At 59.1% G+C, this 20092-nt stretch overlaps 1 protein-coding gene across 1 annotated transcript; it reads right to left on the bottom strand.

Annotated features, from left to right (window-relative positions):
- Positions 1-3336: 3336 nt before the first annotated feature.
- SOX10 (SRY-box transcription factor 10) lies at positions 3337-15280 on the bottom strand. The gene is made up of 6 exons (XM_057743529.1): positions 15154-15280; positions 14719-14949; positions 14000-14233; positions 12955-13475; positions 8106-8374; positions 3337-5661 (listed from the first exon to the last, which is right to left on the bottom strand). The coding sequence occupies exons 4-6, from the start codon at positions 13392-13394 to the stop codon at positions 4958-4960; spliced, it is 1413 nt and encodes a 470-aa protein (XP_057599512.1). The 5' UTR covers positions 13395-13475; positions 14000-14233; positions 14719-14949; positions 15154-15280; the 3' UTR covers positions 3337-4957.
- Between the last annotated feature and the right edge of the window lie 4812 nt (positions 15281-20092).

Below are 20092 nucleotides of genomic sequence, written 5' to 3'. Positions count from 1 at the left end.
CTCCCTTCTCAGGAGTATCACAGAGCAGGTCTCATCAAGCCACCCATTGTTTCCTAAGGACCTGCCTCGAGCCTCTTATCGTGGGCTCGGATCCCCTTTCAGGAGCCAGTGCCCCAGCAGGAAGCTTGGGGATGCAGTGATCTCCTGCCCTCCCAGAGAGAGCCCTGCCGGGCAAGTCAGCAGCTGGAGCTGAGCACCTGCCTACCCCTGTCTCCCTGCACTCCACCCCCCTCGGTCCCCATTCATCAGGCCACTCCCCATACACCTTCCTCCGTGACTCACCTCTCTGGTCTGCCACACCCATACCCTCTCCTTCCCGGTTTCTGGAAGATGTCCTTTCCCTTCTGTGTGGGGCCCCTGATCCTCCAAGGCCTTCACTAGGATGGGTGCTGGGATGATGATGGGCAGGGGAGCAGGACTTCTGGGTTCAAGGCATGACATTAAATCAGGACTGGAGCTCCTCTGCCTCTGCCCTAGGTCCTAACGGGTCCTGTTCTCGTCCCTCTGCTTCCCCAGTCAGTCGTGCTGGTTCCTCCCTTTCTTGGGGCCCAGTGGGTGGGGGAAACAGATGACAGGGAGAGAGGGTGTATATTGACACCAACAGGGATAGAAGGGAAAATTGGCTCCCTGAATATTCCAGCCTTGACCTCCATTCTGCTGGCAGCTCCCCTTCTAGGAAGAGGAGGAGCGGGGCTTGCCTGACCTCTGCAGGAGGCAGGGCCCCTGAGGGTGGGTGCACCCCGGACAGGGTGGGAGTGAGGAGCATCCCCAGGAGCGGGAGGGGTGGTTGCTGCTCTGGAGAAGGGTTAATTCAGGGAGCAGTGGACTTCGCGCCCCCTTCCACCCTCCTCCAAGCCTGTGGAATCCTTTAATCAAGTTGGGTGCTGAAATTTCAGCTCTGAAATGCCGCCTTTGTGCTGGCATCCAGGCGGCTGCCCCAGAGTGCGGGGGTCACTTTCTCGGCCCCGTTTCTTTAAATGGTCTCTTTGTTCCTGCTGGGCCGCTCAGTATCAGATGTGATTAAAGGGAGATGCGGCTTGGGTGGAGGAGGAGAGAAGGGGCTGGGAGAGGGAGGGGGTTAACCCTTAGGGGATAGGGTGTAGAGGAGATGGAGAAAGGGGTGTGTTCCCTCCCATCTCCTCCTTCCCATTCTGCTCCTCTTTCACGGAGTTGGTCCCTTGCTACTCAGCTGGTCAGGGCAGGTGTAGTCTCCTCAACCCTCTCCAGATACACCTGTTCCTCTCGGTTTACCTGTGGAGCCACTGCTTTACTGAGGCCCGAGCTCATCTGGAATCTCAGGTCTAAGACATGAGCACAAGCTGGGTTTTCCGGCTTCTGTGGGTACATTTGTTCTTTTGGGCTCCTCCCGTATCCCCAGTGACTTTCCAGTCAGTCTCATGAGGTCTTGGAGGTGATGATGTCATCTTCTTGATGTAGCCCCTCCCACCTGCCCTGTCAGCTCCATGTCCACAACCCCACTGAGCACAGGAGCCCACTGGGAATACTGAGCAGACTAGAAATGGACGAATGTCCTGCTTGTCAGTAGAGGGAAAGGATGGGTTGTAAGAATTATGAGCACATAGGTTAGTACGGATTGATCCCTAGCAAAATTCTAGAATAAGCTATTGCATATTTGAAAACACTTGGATAATAAAAAGATCCTGGAGCTGGCATAGGGTTTCTAAGAATCTCACCAAGGGAACCACATTTTCTTTTGTCAACGGTTTCCAGTCTGGTAGATTGGAGGAATGCCACAGATACAGTGAACCTTGATTTTAACAAGGCATCAGGCAGTCTTTCTGTGTGGCTATGATGGAGAAGCATGTATTTCAAGGTGGTGTAACAATTAGATAGGTTCAGAATTGATTGGACAGTCTTTCCCTAATATAGATAATAGAATTTCCCTAATATAGATAATAGAATGGATGGAGAGGTTTTCAGTGGTGTACACGTGGCCTGTCCCTCTTCATTCCAACCTTTTTTTGTTAGTGACCTGTAGGTTTTTTAAATTAATTTATTTATTGACTGCATTGGGTCTTCATTGCTGCACATGGGCTTTCTCTAGTTCTGGCGAGTGAGGGCTACTCTTTGTTGCGATGCGCGGACTTATTGCGGTGACTTCTCTTGCTGCAGAGCATGGGCTCTAGGCGCATGGGCTCTAGAGCGCAGGCTCAGTAGTTGTGGCTCACAGGCTTAGTTGCTCCGAGGCATGTGGGATCTCCACGGACGAGGGCTCGAACCCATGTCCCCTGCATTGGCAGGTGGATTCTTAACCACCACACCACCAGGGAAGTCCTCATTAGTGACCTGAATGAGGATATTCAAGTTTCAGACATAAAGCTCAGGAGAGCTATGAAGTTGGATTCAGGATTCCAAAGGATTTAATGTAGGTGGGGAAACGGTCACATGCAACAAGATGAAATCTGTTAAACATCAGTATAAAATCCTGCATCTATCTACAACACAGCATCAACAAAACACCAGAAAACCGCTTGTATACAGTTGGGTGTGGTCTGACGTGGCCACAGCTTTTATCTACAAGAGCAGGGGTTTGTAGTTACCACTTCGTTTCATGGGAGCCAGCGGTTTCGGTGAATCTGAAGAGCTTGCATGACACAGCTTCCAGATGGCAGTCTGGCCCCTAGAGGACTGGGTGAGTTCCTGGTGCCCCCACCCCACCCCAGGTCCTGATTAGGAGGTGAGGGGCTGGAGCCCACAGAGAGAAGACATGGATACAGGATCTGGGAGTGCTGGTCTGAAGCGGTGAAAGAAACATCACTTCAGATTACAAGCTGAAGTAGGGCAGGTGAAAGAAATGATGGTCAAGGGCACAAGCTTTGGAGTTCGCTGGTTTCAGATACTGCGCCAGCACTTCTTAGTACCCATCTCTCAAAGCATCGGGTCCCCATCTGGGAAACGGGGATGATTGGACCCACTCCCTCATAGGCCTGAAGGAGATAAAGCACTTGGCCAGGGAGCACCCAGTACATGGTAGCTGTTACTGTTACTCTGAGCTGAGTGTAAGGAAGGACTTCCAACCATCGGAGCCGTCATCAGTGGAGCATGGGGAAGAGATTTCCCCTGTCCCTGAGGTGGAGGAGCTCCTGGCCCCAGAGTGCAGGTTGGAATTCTGCTGAGGAAAGAGCTTTTGGGGAAGAAGCCCTGAAGGATTAGATGGCGTGTCTGCCATCCTGGTTTATACTTAGACACAGGCAGCTGCTGTGAGGATTCAGCTAGATCCTGGCATTGGACGTGTGTGTGTGTGAGAGAGAGAGAGAGAGAGATTGGGGGAGGTGGCAAGTGAAAGGTACAGTGAGAGAAGGCTCATCCACCCATTTTGAAGGACCAGGCCTACTGGCTGCAGACAGCAAGACATCAGGCCTGATCTACCTTTCAAGTACTTGTTCCCTGAATTCTTCGCAAGGTCCCCTCTCTGCTGGGCGAGAGAGGGCTGCTTGGAAGGTGTTCTCACTGAGTTCCAGCTGAGCCAGCCAGTGGCCCGCCTGCAGTGTGGGCACAGCTGGGCTGGGGGCAGAGCCTCATCTGAGGCCTCAGTTCTGAGCACACACTGACCCCACTGCGATGCCAGTTGTCCTAACCCACTGCATTGGGAGAGAGGAGACCTTTGGATTATCTGTCCTTTGCATTCTACCCCTAGCTACTTCCAGAAAGCATTTGAAAAAGCACAGGTACAGGGATAAGAGACCAAGAGACAGGCCGGGTCAGGCCCACCAAGCAGGTAACCGGAACCTTTAATTTTATTATGTGGAATGCTTAATGCAGAGTTAATAGGGGCTGGAGTACCTAGCAGAGGGGCCGGGGAAAGGGAGCTACTGAGATAAATAAGAGGAGGGGGCAGTAATGAGTTACATGTGGATCGGGGGGGCTGCAGAACAGGAAAGTAGGGGCAGAACAGAGCTACGTACTTTATTCAGATACCACTGGGAGGCAAAGGGCAAAAGGCCAGGGCAGAATGTACATGTCAGGAGTTTAGTGTCTTCAGCCTGCTGCCAGCAACCAGGGTGCTGGGCCCTGGGTCTCCCTCTGGAGCCAAGGGTTTGGGCCTGAGCAGCTATAACTCTGGGAAGCCCAAGGAGTTGGGGCTGACAGAGCAGGGGTCACAGAGCCTGGGGAGGGGAGAGGGAGTTGGCAGGGAGCCGGGAGGAAGGCTCTGTGAATTGTCTCTGAATCCTTTCTTGGGGTCCCTGCCTCCTCACCTCCTGGGATGTGCCTCAAGGTCTGGGAGGTTGTCATGGAGTAGGTCCTGGGCCCTCTTTCTCCATTAGACAAAGAATGAGGTTATTGGCATGGAATTGGATCAGGGGGCCTCTGTGCCAATTCCTTCCTGTGTTCAGGAGGGGAGGGGGCACCAAAGGGTTGAGGAGACTTCCCTCTGAGCCCCCACCCCACCCCCGCTCCCTCGAGGCTATTCAAAGCTGTCCTCAGCCCCTAAGGGGCAGACGGAGCCTGCTCCGGGCAGACGCAGGTCTCTCGTTGGCCTTGCTCTTAGGCACGTGGCACAGGTGGCACAGGTTATGTCAGGCTCCTTATTCCCCACGAAAGAGGAAACATGGGCACAGGAGTGGCAAGGCCTCCAGTTCTCATCTGACCCTGGATGCTTCCCCTCCTCCCAGAGGAGGGTGAGCGGGGCCTGCTCAGATCCTGGGATCGAGGGTCATTCCTGGGGGGAAGGTGCAGCCCCTCATTTTTCAGTCTGGGGCAACAAGCAACCTCCTTCTCCTCTGCCCAGCCGAGTAGCCCAGGGCTGTGCCTGGGCTGGAGCCTGGATAGGACGGGGTGGGGTCATCAAAGGCAGTGAGCCAGACAGAAGGCCTTCCCGCAGCTGTCGGCCTCTGCAGCCGCCTCCACAGCCGCCACCAGCCCGAGATGGGCGAGGAACAGGGCGTGAGGGCTGGGGGAAGGGGCAGGGCGAGGGTGGTGGTGACAGGGCCCCCCTTTAAGGCCGGGACAGTGTCGTATATACTGGCTGCTCCCAGTGTGTGGGGCTGTGGGACTGGGGCCCTGAGGGGCTAGGGTCAGAGATGGCCGTGTAGAGAGGCCGCTGCGAGGGCCCCATGTAAGAGAAGGCCGAGTAGAGGCCGGAGGTCTGACCCGAATGGCCATAATAGGGTCCTGAGGGCTGATGGTCAGTGTAGTCAAACTGGGGGCGGGAGATGGAGGGGAAGGCGGAGCCGTAGTGGGGCAGACTGAGGGAGGTGTAGGCGATCTGCGAGGTGGACGGCTGGTCAGTGTAGTGTGGGGGCCCTTGGGGCCCCGCGGTCTCCGTCTTCACCTGGGCTTTGGCATCCACACCAGGTGGCGAGACCGTGGGCAGAGCCACGCCTGGAGGCTTGGAGATCCAGGCAGAGTGTCCACTGGCCACAGCCAGGGCGCTGCCCAGCCCGTAGCCAGCTGCCGAGTAGCTGCCCACGTGGCCTGGGTGCCCATTGGGCGGCAGGTATTGGTCCAACTCAGCCACATCAAAGGTCTCCATGTTGGACATTACCTCGTGGCTGATCTCACCGATGTCCACGTTGCCGAAGTCGATGTGAGGCTTCCCGCCCTCCCCCATGGAGCGCCCGTCCCGCTTGGGGTCTGCCTTGCCTGACTGCAGCTCTGTCTTTGGGGTGGTCGGAGGGGTGGGCGGGCCGTGGCTCTGGCCTGGGCGGGTAGGGAGACAGGGAGAGAGAAAGCAGGAACCGAAGTCAGAGGCTGCAGGATTCTGATGGTTCACTTTTAGACAAGATGCCTCCAGGAGACTGAAGACTGATCAGTGCATGACCTTGTAATTTTTCCATGTTTGGGCAGCCCGAGGTGGCATTTAATTATATAATTATATAATTATATAACTGATCTCCAGTTATTTATGAAATTCCCCAATCTTGGGAATGGATCCTGTCTCCTACCAAAATGGAACTCCTCTCTGTCACCCACCTCCTGGAGAGGCCTGCATTTGGAGAAACCTTTCCCATTGGAAAGTTCTTCCTCACACCAGCGGATGTCGGCTTCCCTCCCTGCTCCCACTATTCCTCAGCTGTGGAGCCCTGTGGGGTCTGGCCTGTAGCTCTAGGCACGCCTGCTGTCTCTCAAGTACACTCGGCCTCTGCTGGCTGCTCCCTCTGCTGACTTCTCCTGCCCTCATCCCTTTGGCTGGCTTGCCTGTGCCTCCTCCACCCCTGGACCCTGAACAGTGATGCGTCGCCTCCAACCCCATCCCTCCTTCCCAGGCCACCTGAAGTGGACACCTTCCCTCTGACCCAGGAACCCTTCCCTCTGACCCAGCGCCCCGACCATGCTCTCAGCTCCCATCGCACCCGGCGCTGCCCCATGGTTCCTCCAGCTGCTCTCTCCCTGCCTGTTCGGGAGAGCACTGACATAAGTGACCTGCTCTACCCTGTCCCTTTGTCTGTCCATTTGCTCATTCACTATTCACTCAGCAAATACTTAGGGGGCACTGCTAAGAGCCAGGCACTGTGCCCAGGCGTAGGGGATACAAACGTAAATCAAATGGGTCCCTGTCTGCAGCAGCTCCTCATCCTGGGGGAGGTCCAGGGCCCCACACGTGGCTAGAGGGCAGCACCAGAAGTGCTGTGCTGAGGGGCTGTGTGAGGGTGAGGAGGCCGCTCACCCTGCCCTGGTGCCGGAGGGGAAGGTCTCACTGACGAGGAGTGGCTGAGCTGCTGAAGGGGAAGAAAAAGCCCAGGCCGGCAGTAATAGAGAGCGCTGGTGGGTCTGTAGGTGGTCCAAGGTCTTCTGGAGTGTGTGTGCCTCTGAATCTCCAAAGGCGTGTGAGGGCGGGATGGCTGGACTGGGGATCCCATTGGACAGAGAACGTGTTCAGGGTCTAGGAAACCAGGCGCTCCTTGAGGGCAGGCCTGGGCCTCCTCCAGTGGACCAGAGGCAATGCTGAGGCCTGTGCTGGCCAAAGTGGACTTTGAGTTTGAATCTTGGCTCTGTCACTGACTGTGGGACCCTGGGCAGACCCCCTCATCTTCTCTTATCAGTTTCCTTATCAGTAAAACAAAGATGATACCAAGCAGCTCAGACATGGCCTCCTTCTGGAAGCTTTCCTTGACCAGAGTCAGCGGGGAGCTGGATATTTTTGGAGACCACCTGTGTGGACAGGTGGGTGACACCTCCCTAGAGGTCATGCCCCCTCTGGGTCTCGTATGGGCTTCGTGTGCACTTGTTTCTTCCTGTACTTAATTCACTTGTTTTCATCCCTGCTCACCCCTCTAGACTGTGGGCTCCTGAGGCCAGGGACCATGGCTTCTCATTTGTACGCCTGGTGTCTGCTTCCAGGTCTGGCACAAAGGAAGACTCGGAGCGGGTCTTCTCTGCTCACCGAGACTTGCCATGTGCCTGCCCCCAGGCATGGTGTTCTGTACGCTAGGAATACAAGCGAGGCAGCTGCAGTGCTGTCAGACCCCCGGAGCCAAAGCATCTGGGCTTAGACCTCAGCTGTATGACAAGTAACTCTCAGTTTTCTGTACAGTTTACTCTCTGTAAAAATGGAAGTAATGTGCCACACAGCTGAGGTCTGAGCCCAGGCAGTGTGGCTGCCTCACCACAGTTTAGAGTGATTGAATGAGTTAATACACCGAGGCAGTTAGCACAGGGCCTGGCACACAGTAGGTGCTCAATTAATGTTAGCTGTTATTCTCATTAATGAGAATGAAACAGGATACCCTGTGTCTGGCTCATCCACGACATGTGCTCAATGTCACTGACACGTCTCCCCCCGTCAGACAGGGAGGTGGGAAGGAGGCAGTGATCTCCCCTGCATCTGCTCTCCCATTTCTCAGAATCGCCCTGTCCCACCTTTCCTTGGTGTAACTCCCCCACTGGCCTCCATGGCCTCCTTAACGGGTCTCTTCACCCCAAAGCCGTGCCCCTTCTATCAGTCCTGGCCAGAGCCCTATTGCCCAGCCACCTCCCCTGACACCTGAGCCCCCACTGAGCTCCCTCTGGGCCCCTGCACCCCAGCTGGGTAACCACCCCTGCCCGGCCAGCCCTTCCCAGAGCCTCAGGTCTCAGGCCATCCAGCCTTTGCCTCTCCCCACTGCCCAGCCTCACCCCACCCAAGCTCCCAGCTCCACACTCACCCGAGGGGTGCTCAGGGTTTCCATCTGACATCGGGGAGCCCTCGCCCGGGTGCCGGTGGTCCAGGTGGGCAGTCTTGTAGTGGGCCTGGATGGCAGCAGCCCCGCCCTGCTCAGCCTCTCCGCCTGGGCACTCTGACTCTCCCTGGGCTGCCTTCCCGTTCTTCCGCCTCCGGGGCTGGTACTTGTAGTCCGGGTGGTCCTTCTTGTGCTGCATCCGGAGCCGCTCGGCCTCCTCGATGAAGGGGCGCTTGTCACTCTCGTTCAGCAGCCTGGGGTGGGGTGGTTGGGGGAGACAGCAGAGGGGCCATCATGAGTGTCTGCCCTGGAAGAAATGAGGCCCCGGCCCAGGGTGGGGGCTGTGCCATTTGATTTGTGGACTGGAGGATGTGAGCCCAAGGTGCCACAGCCTCAGAGGGCAATGATCTCTGCCCCCTAGTCTCTCGGGGACTGGAGTGTGAGAGAGGAATCAGCCTGCTACACCTGGCAGCCCCTGAGGATGGAGTTCGCATAGAGCTTACGAGAGGCATAGAGCTTCCTTCAGTTTAAGGAAGGGAAAATCTTTCTCACCATCAGGGCTGTCGGCAAGTTGAGCTGGCTGCCTTGTTACGGGGTGAGCTCCCTGGGACTGGAGGTGTGCAAACAGAAGCAGCACGGCGAGGGGGAAGAGCCCAGTGTCTGCTACTTACTAGCTGTGTGACCGTGGGCAAGTCACTTCTCTGAGCCTTAGTTTCTTCACCTATAAAATGAGGATGATAATACCTACTTCACCAGGTGTGGGACTGGCCAAGATAATGGCTGTGAAGCGCTGCGCACCAGGCTTGGGGATGGGGGGCCGGCACCTTGAGAAACAGGTGCATTTCTAATGTTGCTTGTGGGGTGGGTGGACAGGAGGACCTGGGGTGGAACCCCTCAACTCTGGAATCGGGATTTTTGTGAATTCCAGTGTGGTGGGGCCGAGGGGGCCAGGATGTGAGTGCCCCTCACCTTGTAGGGGCCACTGCCTGCCAGGGGTGATCACACTCCTTGTCCAGGGGGTGACAGAGGGTAAAGGAAGCTAGACTCTCTTCCAAGACCCTGGGCAGGGGCAGGCAGACCTTCTCCCCAGTCCAAGCCCAGCCAATGGAGGGCAGCCCCTGAAGACAGTACCCCTGCCAACCTGACTCCAGCCTCAGGCCAGGGCTAGGGCAGGGGGAGTTTAGGGCTTGGCTGCTTCAGGGTGAGGAGGGCAGGATGGGGTACCTCAAAGAGGGGCTCAGAGGAAAGAACACAGACTCAAAGACTCCGAGACATAAGGGACTCTGCGGAAGCAGCTCTGTCCTTCAGCCCAAAGGGCCTCTCTCTCCAGCTGCTCCCTCCTCTCCCACCCCAGCGGGCGCCCTCTTCACCGAGTCAGCAGAAGGCCGAGCCCTCCCTGCCCAGGATGGGAGGGGGTGGTCATACCAGGCACCTCCTAGCGGGCAGCGGCATTCCTCTGCAGCTTAGCCTCCCCCGGCTGCCCTCCGCCCAGGCTGCCCGGCCCAGCCCTAGCCCAGCTTTCTCCAACGGTCCCTCTAGCTGAGCGATGGGACAGAGACCCCCAGACCTAGGCCTCAGGGGTGAGGGAGTGGGATGCAGCCTTTCTCACCGCAGCTGTGTGCCCCGCCCCAGCCAGCCCAGGGGAGTAGGTGGGGCAGGCCCAAAGGTGTGTGTGCAGTGAGGGGAGGGGACGCTGCACGAGAGGGCGCCTTAGCAGCCACGGCCTAGCACAGAGGCTCCCAGGGTGGCGGGGACAGTGCACTCCCTCTCCCGCCCCAAACCTTCCCTGTGCCCTCTGCCCAGCTGGCAGCCGGACGTGAATCAGCAAGAAAATGGCAGGGGGCACAGAGCCGGGGCACAGGCCAGAAGAGAGGGAAGATTCCAACACTGCATCCCACTGGCGCCTCCCATGCTAGTTGCCAGCAGTACCCTAACGTCCACGGAAACCTAACCCGGGGGTGGGGGTGGGGTCTGCTAGCCCCAACCCCAGTCCTAACTTTAGCCCGATGCTAACCTCACCCCCACACCCAACCCCAGCCGCGCCCAGACCTTCAACCTCGGCTCTGTTCAGGCTCTCTCCCGACCCCAAACCATCCTGCCCCACCACATAAACCCAATCCCAAATTTAATCTTGACGCCAGCGCCAGCCCTCAGCACCACAGCTCTAACTACAGAACTCAGCCTCATTTGCACTTCATTTCACCTCTTGGTCTCCAAGGTCTGGAATAGGGATGGGGAGGGGGTATGCTGATTCCCCACCCAAACTGGAATCCTCAACTGGGGGGGCTTCCGCAGTGGGGCACTGGCTCCACCTGTTCCTGTCAGGGAAAGGACCTGGGGGTCAGGAGAGGCTCCAGCCTGTGACCCCTATTTCCAGTCTCTTGGCTCTATTTTCTCCAGGCAGGTCAACCAATACACCCCCAGCACCATGTGATCAACATCTAACAGTCCTTTCCCAGGAGGGCCCCGAAGGTTAGCGTGAGTGTTGGTGCTCCCCCAGCCACTTAGGAGCCAGGACCTGGACGCTGGTGTGTCTGACCTGGACCCACTTCCAGCGCCCCACACCGTCTGCATGCATGTCTTTCTCTTCTCAGGTGTAGCGCCCCCAATTTCCAGTTCTGCCGACCTAACCATCGCCCTTCCTGACAGCCTGAGAGTCATGAGCCCGGGGGTGGAGGTGGATTTCAGGAGGAGCCCCTGGAGAAACTGGCTCGTGCAGCGCATATACACATGTCTCCTGGGGCCCCCACCCAGGATCCAGGTAGCCTGCCCCCTGTTGGCGTAGCCTTTGTTGCTTGCTATTGTTTGGTCACCCTCTACCCCTGCGGTTGGGTCCTGAGTAAGCAGTGCCTGCTTTCCTGATTGCCCCACCTCAGGTTGGCCCCTGGGGGGCACCCTGGGCCCCTGTGCGCACAGCTTGAGTGGTGGCCAGGAACAAGGGAGCCCAAGCCTGGAGTTCTGAGCTGGGGGAACAGGGACAGACAGGGACAATGGAGGGTCCAATCTTTAATCCTTGGCGATGGCATAGGGGAGAAGTGGGGGGGGGGTCCATCCTTGCTTTGATGCTCTCACTGGGCTCACACTGTGGTCTGTTCGTGGTCCCCAGGGCCTATTCGGTCTACCTGCCTGTCTCCCTCCTGGTTGTCTGTCTCTCACTTGCTCTTGGGGTACTGGCCTGGGCTGAGCCCTGCCACGGTGTGGATGGACCTTGGGCGGAGGAGCTAGCTTTGCCCTCTGCTCCTGGGCAGGGCTAGACCCTCTGAGTCCATGCAGCAGGTTGGCCACTGAGCCCAAGGGCTGCTGGGGTGAGCAGAGCACTGAGAGCCGGAGGGGAAGGGGCACCAGGCCTTCAGCAAACACATGGCCAAGGACGGGGCTAGGGGGCTGGATGGGAATTCCTCTTGGTCTCTTGGGGGCTCTCCTGCTCCTTCCACTACCTTAAGCCTTTGGCCATCTAGGCCAATCTCCACTGGGCTGGGGCCGGCAAGGGGCGGGCGGCAGCAGGAGGGTGGCAGGCTCCTCTGACAAAGCCCAAACTTTTTGCAGCTCAGATGCTCCTCACTCCTGCTCTCCTTTGCCCTCACCCTCACAACCTCCTGACCATGTCTTAGAGTGGAGGGGTGACACACTTCTGTCACCAAGGATGGTGTGTGGGAAGACCACTGGATGAAGAGTTAGGAGACCTGGATTCTGGCCTGGCTGTGCCACCAGCTGTTACATGGCCTTGGCGGTCCCTCTGCCTTTCTGGGCCTATCTAGTGGGGAAACAGGTAACCTCTGCAGACTCGCATCTTCTGGAGCCCCTGTTCTCTTTCTGAGCTGCCCAGGACTTCTTGGGGGGCAGGGTTGCCCTGGTCAACAACATATTCCCAACGGGCCAGCCTAAGCCCCAGAACTGAGGTGAGGTCGACTTCCTCCTGGGAGGCATGTCTTCCCCCAGAGGTCTGGGCTGCTTCCAGAGAAACTGGGACTCTGAGGGACCAAGGTAGGAGACGGGCCAACGTTCCCTCCTGGCCAGGGCTCTCGGCTCCAGGGCTGCAGGGGCAGGAGGTTACTCAGTGCTGGGTGGGGCCCTGGAAAGGAAGATGGCGCCCGCACTGGGAGAGGGAGGGAGGGGAAGAGACCAGTCTGGCAGCTCTGGGACCGGGTGGGAGGGGGAGGCTTCTTTCCACGTGTCCCCTTCCCTGGGGGGTGAAGAAGCCCCCGGCCTGAAGGAGGGGTGGTCAGAAGGGCACAGAGAAGGTAGCTGGGGTGGGACAGGATCCTGCAGTGGCTGATTTATCCTCAGCAGTTCTCCAGCCCTCACCCTTTCAAAGACCTGGATCTGGATTCCTTGTTTGCGCCCCCCACCTCACTCCCCCAGTTCTCCACCTGGCTGCCTCAGTTTCCCTGCCTCTCCAGCCTGGCCTTCAGTTCTTTCCCAAGCGTTTCCCCCGAATCCCCCTGGCCGGTGGCCGAGGCACCCTGGAGGGGCGTGCTGTGGGAAAGGGGTTAGTGGAGGCCTGAGGTGCGGAGCCCTCCACCAGCCCTCCCTCGCTTCCGCCTTCGCTCTCGCCCCGAGGAACCCAGGCCCGAGCTCCTGCCACCGACAGAATTCCAACCGCGAGGGGGCGCCTTCCGGCCCGCCGCCCCGACTGGGGAGCCCGGCCTAGGCCGCCCGAGATCCGAGCGAGCGCAGCCCCGAGGGCGCACAGGGGGGAAGGGCGGGCCCGATGCCCCCGGCTGGCCTTGCGGTCCCATCAGGGAGGTGGCGGCTGCCCCGGGAGAAGGGCCCAGGCAGCGCCCGCAGGTAGAGGGCCCGCGGGAGGTCCCCGGCGGCGGGTCGGGGCGCTCACCTCCAGAGCTTGCCCAGCGTCTTGCTGAGCTCGGCGTTGTGCAGGTGCGGGTACTGGTCGGCCAGCTTCCTGCGCGCCGCCTGCGCCCACACCATGAAGGCGTTCATGGGCCGCTTGACGTGCGGCTTGCTCTTGCTGGCGCCGTTGACGCGCACGGGCATGGGCACCAGCGTCCAGTCGTAGCCGCTGAGCACCTGGCTGACGGCCTCGCGGATGCACACGGGGAACTTGTCATCGTCCGCCTCGCCGTCCTGCTGCTCCTTCTTGACCTTGCCCAGCTCGCCGGGCCCCGGGCTGGCTCGCAGGCCCGATCCTCCGCCGCCGCCGCCGCCGCCGCCGTCGGGCCCCAGAGAGGGCGCGCTCCCCGGGGACAGGCAGCGCGGCTCCTCGGAGCCCACGGGGCTCAGCTCCACCTCGGAGAGGTCCTGCTCCGCCGCCATGCCGCCCCCGGCCGCCGCCGCCGCCTCGGCCGCCTCCCCGGGGCCCGCCGCCGGGGTCCTCGCGAAGAGTCCAACGCCCACCTGGATGGGAAGGAGGGCGCGATGGGCGGCGTGCGCGCAGCCCCGACGGCGGCCTGGGACGCGACGCCGGCACAGCCCTGAGGTGGCGCCCGCCAGGCTCCCCCTAAACCCACTGCAGCCCCTGGGGCCCGCGCACATGCCAGACCCTAGCTCGGCGGCCTCCTAGCTCGGCGGCCTCCTAGCTCCCGCCTCGGTGTCTTCCCGCCACCTGGTCCCAACCGTCTCTTGGTGTGGGTGGGTTTGGGTTTTTTTTTTTTTTTAAAAACCTCCTCTTGGGTGGAGGTTTGTTGATGGAAAGGAAGAAAAACGGACTCTTTATTCTGCTCTAATCCTGGCTCCTGGAATTTCCCACCTTTTCTCTCACCTTTCCTTCTTTCCTCCTGGCTGCCCCCGACGGAGTCTAGAGGAGCTGGGTGGGGGGCAGATGCGGGTGTCAGCCTATCTCCACCCCACGCCCCACCGCAGGGTCCCAGGCCTGGGCCCCGGAAGGGAGGAGCAGAGGAGCGGACTGCGCACTCACTCACCTCCTCGGACCTCTCCTCCAGTCTGGGGCTCGTCCTTAGGAAGTGGAAAACCGTGTCCCAAGGTGTGCGGTCCAGCTCGGGGCTGGGGGGGGGGACGTTGGTGGGCTGGGAGGGAGGGGCTGGGGGCCCTGAGCCTCAGGCCACGGCCTCGTCAGGACGGAGCCTGAATCCTCGCCACCAACCACCCTGGCCGGACAGCCTGAGACTGACTGAGCGCTGAGCTGCTGCCGAGGGCTGGGGAAGGAAGGAGGGGGAGAGGGGGAGGGGGAGGGGAGGGAGGGAAGGGCAGAAGGTGGAGCCTCCAGCGCTTTCCTTCATCCCCAACACTCAGGGCTCCTCCGCCGGGCCCCCCCACCCCAGCTCCCTGCACTGCTGCCCCAGGCCCATCCTGGGAGGTGTAGGAGTGGGGGTGGCCGGGCCAGGAAAGCCAATGGGTGCAGGTGGGCAGGGTCACGACCTGCTGTTTGGGGGCAAATTGGGCTCAACTGGGACCCCCAAGCTCTGCCTCAGGTGGCGGGATGGCCAGTTGGCAGAGGGTTGGGGTTGAACGAGGAGAAGGCAGGTGAAGGTTTTGTCACACGTGTGGGTGCTGGCCTGGGTTGCTTCACGTAAGACCTCTTCTTGAGTGCCAGCCTCTCTCACCCCGCCTCCTACCCCCACCCAGGCTGCCCTCTCTTTCTCAACTTAAACAGCAAGAGAGGAAGATTGCAGGTCCATACCTGGTGAGGCGGGGCACAGCTGGAAACTCCCTGCCCAGTGCAGATGCACCGGCTCGACCTCTGGTCCTCTCTCACTGGACACCCAGCACCGTAAGGGCTGGACTGGCTCAAGGCAGAGAGACAGGACTAAAGTGTACCGGAGGCTGGGCTGGGGTCCTCTTCAAGTAGGTCTGAAAGGCTTCTGGGGTCCCACTTGCTGGGACCTAACTCCCTCCACCTTGAGTTCATGCTCTGTTGGTAGGTGGAATCCCAGTCATAGTTGTCGTGAAGTCCCCCACTCCCCCACCCCGAGAAAGGTGGGGAGCTGCCCTGCCTCCCTCTTCCTCCTCTCTGCTCACTGCTCCCCTCAGCCCCCTCCTCCAGCGGGGTGACCCCTCCATTTTTCTGTTCTGCCCATCACCTAAGGCTTTCCCAGGCCACTCCTCCAAAGATCACCTCTTCTCAAAAGGTGGGTGTTGAGGCAGAGGTGAGGGTGTGCGCGGAGGCCAGGCAGAGCCTGGGCCGCGTCGGCGACCATGGACGGGTCTGAGATCCTCGGCAGCTGGGCGAGGCCCCAGGCGCACCCCAAGGGAGTCCTGTCTGGATCAGGGCTGGAAAGGGGGTCTAGGCAAGCCCTCATGCTTGGGAAAGGCCAAGGGGGTGGAGGGGGTGGGTAGTGGGACACAATGAGGTAGTCACACGAGGCGAAGGCATGTTGGGGGTGGGGGCAGCGGACACTGGGACACACACACACACACATGCTCGCACACACAACCAGCCAGACAATCGGGCCAGTGTGTCTGGGGCCTCGGAGCCCAGTGAATTAGGAGTTTGATAAGGGTTTTCTCTTTCTCTCACTTGCCGGCCTTGGACAATCTCCCCCCAGTTTTCCTCGACGCCACCCCCGGCGCTGCCAACCCTCCTCCCCCCGCCTCCCTTCTCTTCCCTGTGCCCAGACTCTTGTTCGGGGCCTTGAAACAGTGAGCTGTCTTTGTTCGAAATACAGGTGAACGGCAATCATGTGATTAACACACACACACATAAAAAGCTTTTTAACAGCGCCCGCCTGGCCTCAGAACCGCCCAGAGAGGAGCCGCCCTGGATGGACAGAGGGACGGAGGGACGAGCACCCAGCCGGTCGTGTCCGGCTGCCCGCAGCAGTCTCCGACACCCGCTGCTGCCCGCCCGCTGCCCGCCTGCCAGGCATCTCTCGATCCCGGTGGGTCCCCGCTCATCCTTCCACCCCTCGGTTCCTCCTCTCTAGGAGGTGTGGTGCCTGTGGCGTCTGTGACCCGGCCTGAGACCCCCTGGGGCAGGGAGGGTGGCTGTGGAGGGTAGGAAGCCAGGTGTGGGGTCCCACAGCTCCCCTTTTGACTCCCCGCCTCCTCCCCTACCCTACTTGGCCCAGCTGTGCCAGGATGGGGGTGGGGGTGGCAGTGGGCGCTCTGGGTCTGCAGCAAAGCCACGCTGGACAGAAGGGGCCTCTCTCTTCCCCTCCCTGTGTCTCTTTCTCTCTCTCTCCCTCTCTTCCTGTTTCCACAGTGCTGTGCTGGGCTCTCTGCTGAGAGGAGCTGGATGAGGCAGGTGGGCCTGCAGCGGTGCAGGGTACAGTGCTGTCAGATGCCCAGGGCTGGGGGTGGGGGTACCCTGTGCTGTGAACACACTGCCTACCCTGCTGGCGGCTCTGATCCCCTCCATGTGCTGCAGGCCCCTGGGGCCCAGCTTTTCTCCAGCAGGGGAGGGTGGAGGCTCCATATTCATCCCTGGAGAGCAGGGAGTTGGAGAGGGGGAGGGCTCCTGGATGAGGACCCGGGGCCCCTGTCCTTGACAGAACGACCTGCTGGCCAGCGCCCCCTTCTGCTCCCTTCCCTGCTCGGCGTGGGAGGGGTCGTTTTCCTCCTCATTCCTGACCCTTCACCAAGGATGTGGGTGCCCCCCTCGCCACACCCCTGATCCCACTTGCCATTCTGGGTGAGGTGTGATGCCTGGTGGACTCCCTGGCCTGTTCTCTCTCCCCAGCAGGGAGGGCCCAACACGACAGTGTAATGGTGAGGTTCGGGCTTCCTTTGCTGGGCAGAGGCCTCTCAGGAGTAGCAGGGTTTTTCTGTGATCCAGCCTGGGTCCTGTGACGCTGGCCCCAGACTTACTTCTCCGATGGGCCCCTGAGAGGAGGAGAGCAAGTGAAACTCTGTCAACCAAACGTAAAGCCCGCTGATGACCCTGCCTGGTGGAGCTGCTTTGGGTCAGTCGTGACCCTTAACGCCTTAGCTCCCCAAGTCCTCTGCTGGGGGCACTGGTCCTGCTTTGTGGAAGACCCACCCTTGGCTCCCTGTCCTGGGTCCCAGTCCCTGATCTGTCCTCTGGGGCAATGATCACCTCCCCCCGGCCTGCCTCCCAAACACCCTGAGATGAGATGGGGAAATCTCCTATTCAGCCAAGCCAGGGCCGAGCAGGGAAGGCATTTTACCGCCTCTGAGCACCGTGTGGGTGAGATCTGCTTGGGCCAAGCTGTCCTCTCACTCGTTCCTCAGCCCTGGGGCCCGCTCTCAGTTCCTGACCAGCTCCCGGCAGTTGCCTCGAGCATCACTTCTAAATCTTGCTGCACTTTGGGGTCACTGTGGCGTCTTAAAGAAACACTGAAGCCTGGATCCCCTGCAGACCGGCGAATTCTGGATTTCTGGGCATGGGGGCCAGACTTGTTTCCTTTCTGAAGCTCCCTGGGGGGACTTGCTTTCCCTCACTGGGGTCTCTGGAACCCCGAGGCTCTGGTGACCCACTGCAGGACCCCACATCTTCAGGGGGTGGGGGCTCTGGACCCCAGAGCTGGAGGCCAGAACTACAGTGACCCTGGGGTGTGCAGGGAGTTGTGGGGTCTGGCAGGGGAGGGGCGGTGCATCGGGAAGGAGTGAGGAGGGCTGAGGGACACAGGTCAGGGTCAAGGGTACAATACTGACTGAGACAGCTTAGTCTGGGTGAGTGTATGGTCGGGGGAGGGGGGAGTAAACTCCCCACCTCTAGACAGGTGTGTTCTTCTGGGTTTGGGTACAGTGGAAAGAGCACTGGCCTTGGAGTCAGGAAATCCTGCCACTAGTACCCTATGACCTTGGGCAAATGATGCTATTAACCTCTCAGAACTTGGTTTTTGCATGTATAAAATGTCGGTAATTTTATATATCACTGTATTCCAATTGGATGGGAGAGTTAAATAAGAATACACAGGGAATTCCCTGGCGGTCAGTGTTTAGGACATGGCGCTTTCACTGCTGGGGCCCAGGTTCCATCCCTGTTCGGGGAACTAAGATCCCGCAAGCCATGCAGTGTGGCCAAATTAAAAAAACCAAACAAAAACAAAAATACACACACACATATTGGTGCAGGGTAAGTGCTCAATAAATGGTAATTAGAAAAAGTAGTTTAGGGGCTGGGAGGTGCGGAACGCTGACTTCAGGTGCACAAGTGTTTACAGAGTGGCCACCGAGGATCAGCCTCAGGAGTTTGTCATCTGCCTGTTGAATCCCAGCATCAGACCACGGCGGTGTGTGATAAGCTTCTCACAGGGGGCCTCCCCTGCTTGTGCCCCCTCAACAGCAAAGGTCCACACTTCCAGAGCCCCCGTGGGCCGGTCCAGCTCTGGGCACCTCTGTCCCTGGAGTCTCAACAACTCTCTGAGTAGGTGTTGTCGTTATTCTCCTAATAGGAAGGAAACTGAGGCACAGAGATGCTCAGTGATGAGCCTGAATGATAGGGGGGTGTGGCCTGGTGCCTGCAGTTCCCCTCTCAGCCCCGCCTCTGACCAGACTGCTCTACAGCCACTAGACCCCAGGCACAGCCTCCTTCCCACCCCTCAGGGCTTTGAGCTTGCTCTGTGCTTCCCCTCCCCATCGCGTCCCTCCCCCCCCCCAACTTGTAGCCCAGCTCAGAGGCTCTCTCTTCAGGACCACACTCCGGACATGCCTTGGTTGGAATTCTTTTCCTGTATTACTTGCCTGTGGAGGAGAGGATGATGGCTTCATAGCTGCCTCACCTCTTCACTGCACAGCGTGGCATCCAGGCCGGTCTCCACTTCCTTCTGGGAGTTCTCCTGAGGGCAGGGCCATGCCTTCCCCTTGGTCTTGGCTTCTCCAGGCCCCAGCACAATCTTAGGGAGTCTTCCCTGAGTGGAGTTGCCGTTGTAGTTCCAAGGAGAAAAAGATTGGGAGGGCTGGGGTGGGCAGCAGTGGCTTCCTGGAGGTGGAGGGCCTGAGCGCTGGTGGGGGGAGGGGGGAGGGAGAGAACAGCATTCCAGGCCTGTCCCGACAAGGGCTCTCGCCCATCCCTGTCTCTGGTCCAAGCTGAGGGTCGCGGACTTGGGCCAGGAAGGCAGCTCCTGGGGCCTGGTCTTCTTTCCCCTCCCAACCGCACCCACTCCGGGAACAAGGAAGCTGGGGCCAGTGCCCAGTGCTGCCTCGGGGCAGTTGGCCTCTGCCCTCTTCTTAGAAGCCCTGAGCGGAGACTGCTCGTTCCTGTCATCTGAACCCGGCTGCCAGAAAGCCCTTCCTGGTGTCTCCCTGAACCTCTCACGCTGCAGTGAACTTTTGTGAATGTACCCTCTGTGCAGGGCAGGAGCTGGGGTGGGGAGGTGGTGGAGGCCAGACCTGGCTTTGGGGAGCGCAGAGTTTGATGAGCGAGACCTGCATGGAAACCCGGAACCCTGGCATGGCGGAGGTCCTCCATGGCCAAACGGGATGGGAGGGGGGGAGTGTCAGTTCCCAGCTGGGCTGTGGGGGCCGTGTGTTGCCTTGACCAACTTCTTCCCTCTCTAGGCCTCAGTTTCCCCATCTATAAAATGAGAGGCAGGCTAGGTATTCTCTGAGGGCATTTCCAGATTGAATAGCCCATGAATTATATTTCAAAACAAGAGGCCAATGCCTGATCCAGTGTTTCCAAGGTGGTGCCTCCGGGCTCTGGGTGTTCCTCAGACATTGATCAGCATCTCAAGAAAAGGCAGTTTTGTGGGCAAGTAAGTTTGGGAAATACTGCTTTCCATTTTTTAATTTTAGAGATGCAGGGACTTTGAGGGAGTTAAAAGCTCTAACTGCTAGAGTTAAGAAATGGATCTTTGTTGAAAATACTTATCCCAACTCCTCTTTCTCCTCGTCCTTCTCCTAACTCCTTTCCTCTGACTCCTAACTCCTTTCCTTTTAACTCCTCCTTCCTTTCTCCTAAGAGTCAAGAAGGTGGGGTGCTCCCATGAGGAGCCTGGGCATCCCTTAGGGCACAGTCCTTAATTCCTCAGTCCCCTCAGTGCCAGCACAGAGCTCCACCACCCCCACACACCCCTTGCCCCTGCCCTTGACCGAAGCTGCAGCAATGTCTACTCTCCCCACCGCGCGCTGTGTGGTCTGAACCCAGCAGG

Source organism: Hippopotamus amphibius, chromosome 7 (assembly GCF_030028045.1).
Source record: "Hippopotamus amphibius kiboko isolate mHipAmp2 chromosome 7, mHipAmp2.hap2, whole genome shotgun sequence".
Lineage (NCBI taxonomy): Eukaryota > Metazoa > Chordata > Mammalia > Artiodactyla > Hippopotamidae > Hippopotamus > Hippopotamus amphibius.
Note: the sequence above shows the minus strand (reverse complement) of the source record. Positions and strands in the feature narration are given on the sequence as shown.

Excerpts from the sequence above, each read along its gene's own strand:
- SOX10 (XM_057743529.1), bottom strand. The coding sequence starts at position 13,394 with ATGGCGGCGGAGCAGGACCTCTCCGAGGTGGAGCTGAGCCCCGTGGGC. Across the intron at positions 8,375-12,954 it reads ACGCTGGGCAAGCTCTGGAG|GCTGCTGAACGAGAGTGACA; the intron begins GTGAGCGCCCCG and ends ACCCCACCCCAG. Across the intron at positions 5,662-8,105 it reads AAACCCTGAGCACCCCTCGG|GCCAGAGCCACGGCCCGCCC; the intron begins GTGAGTGTGGAG and ends CTACCCGCCCAG.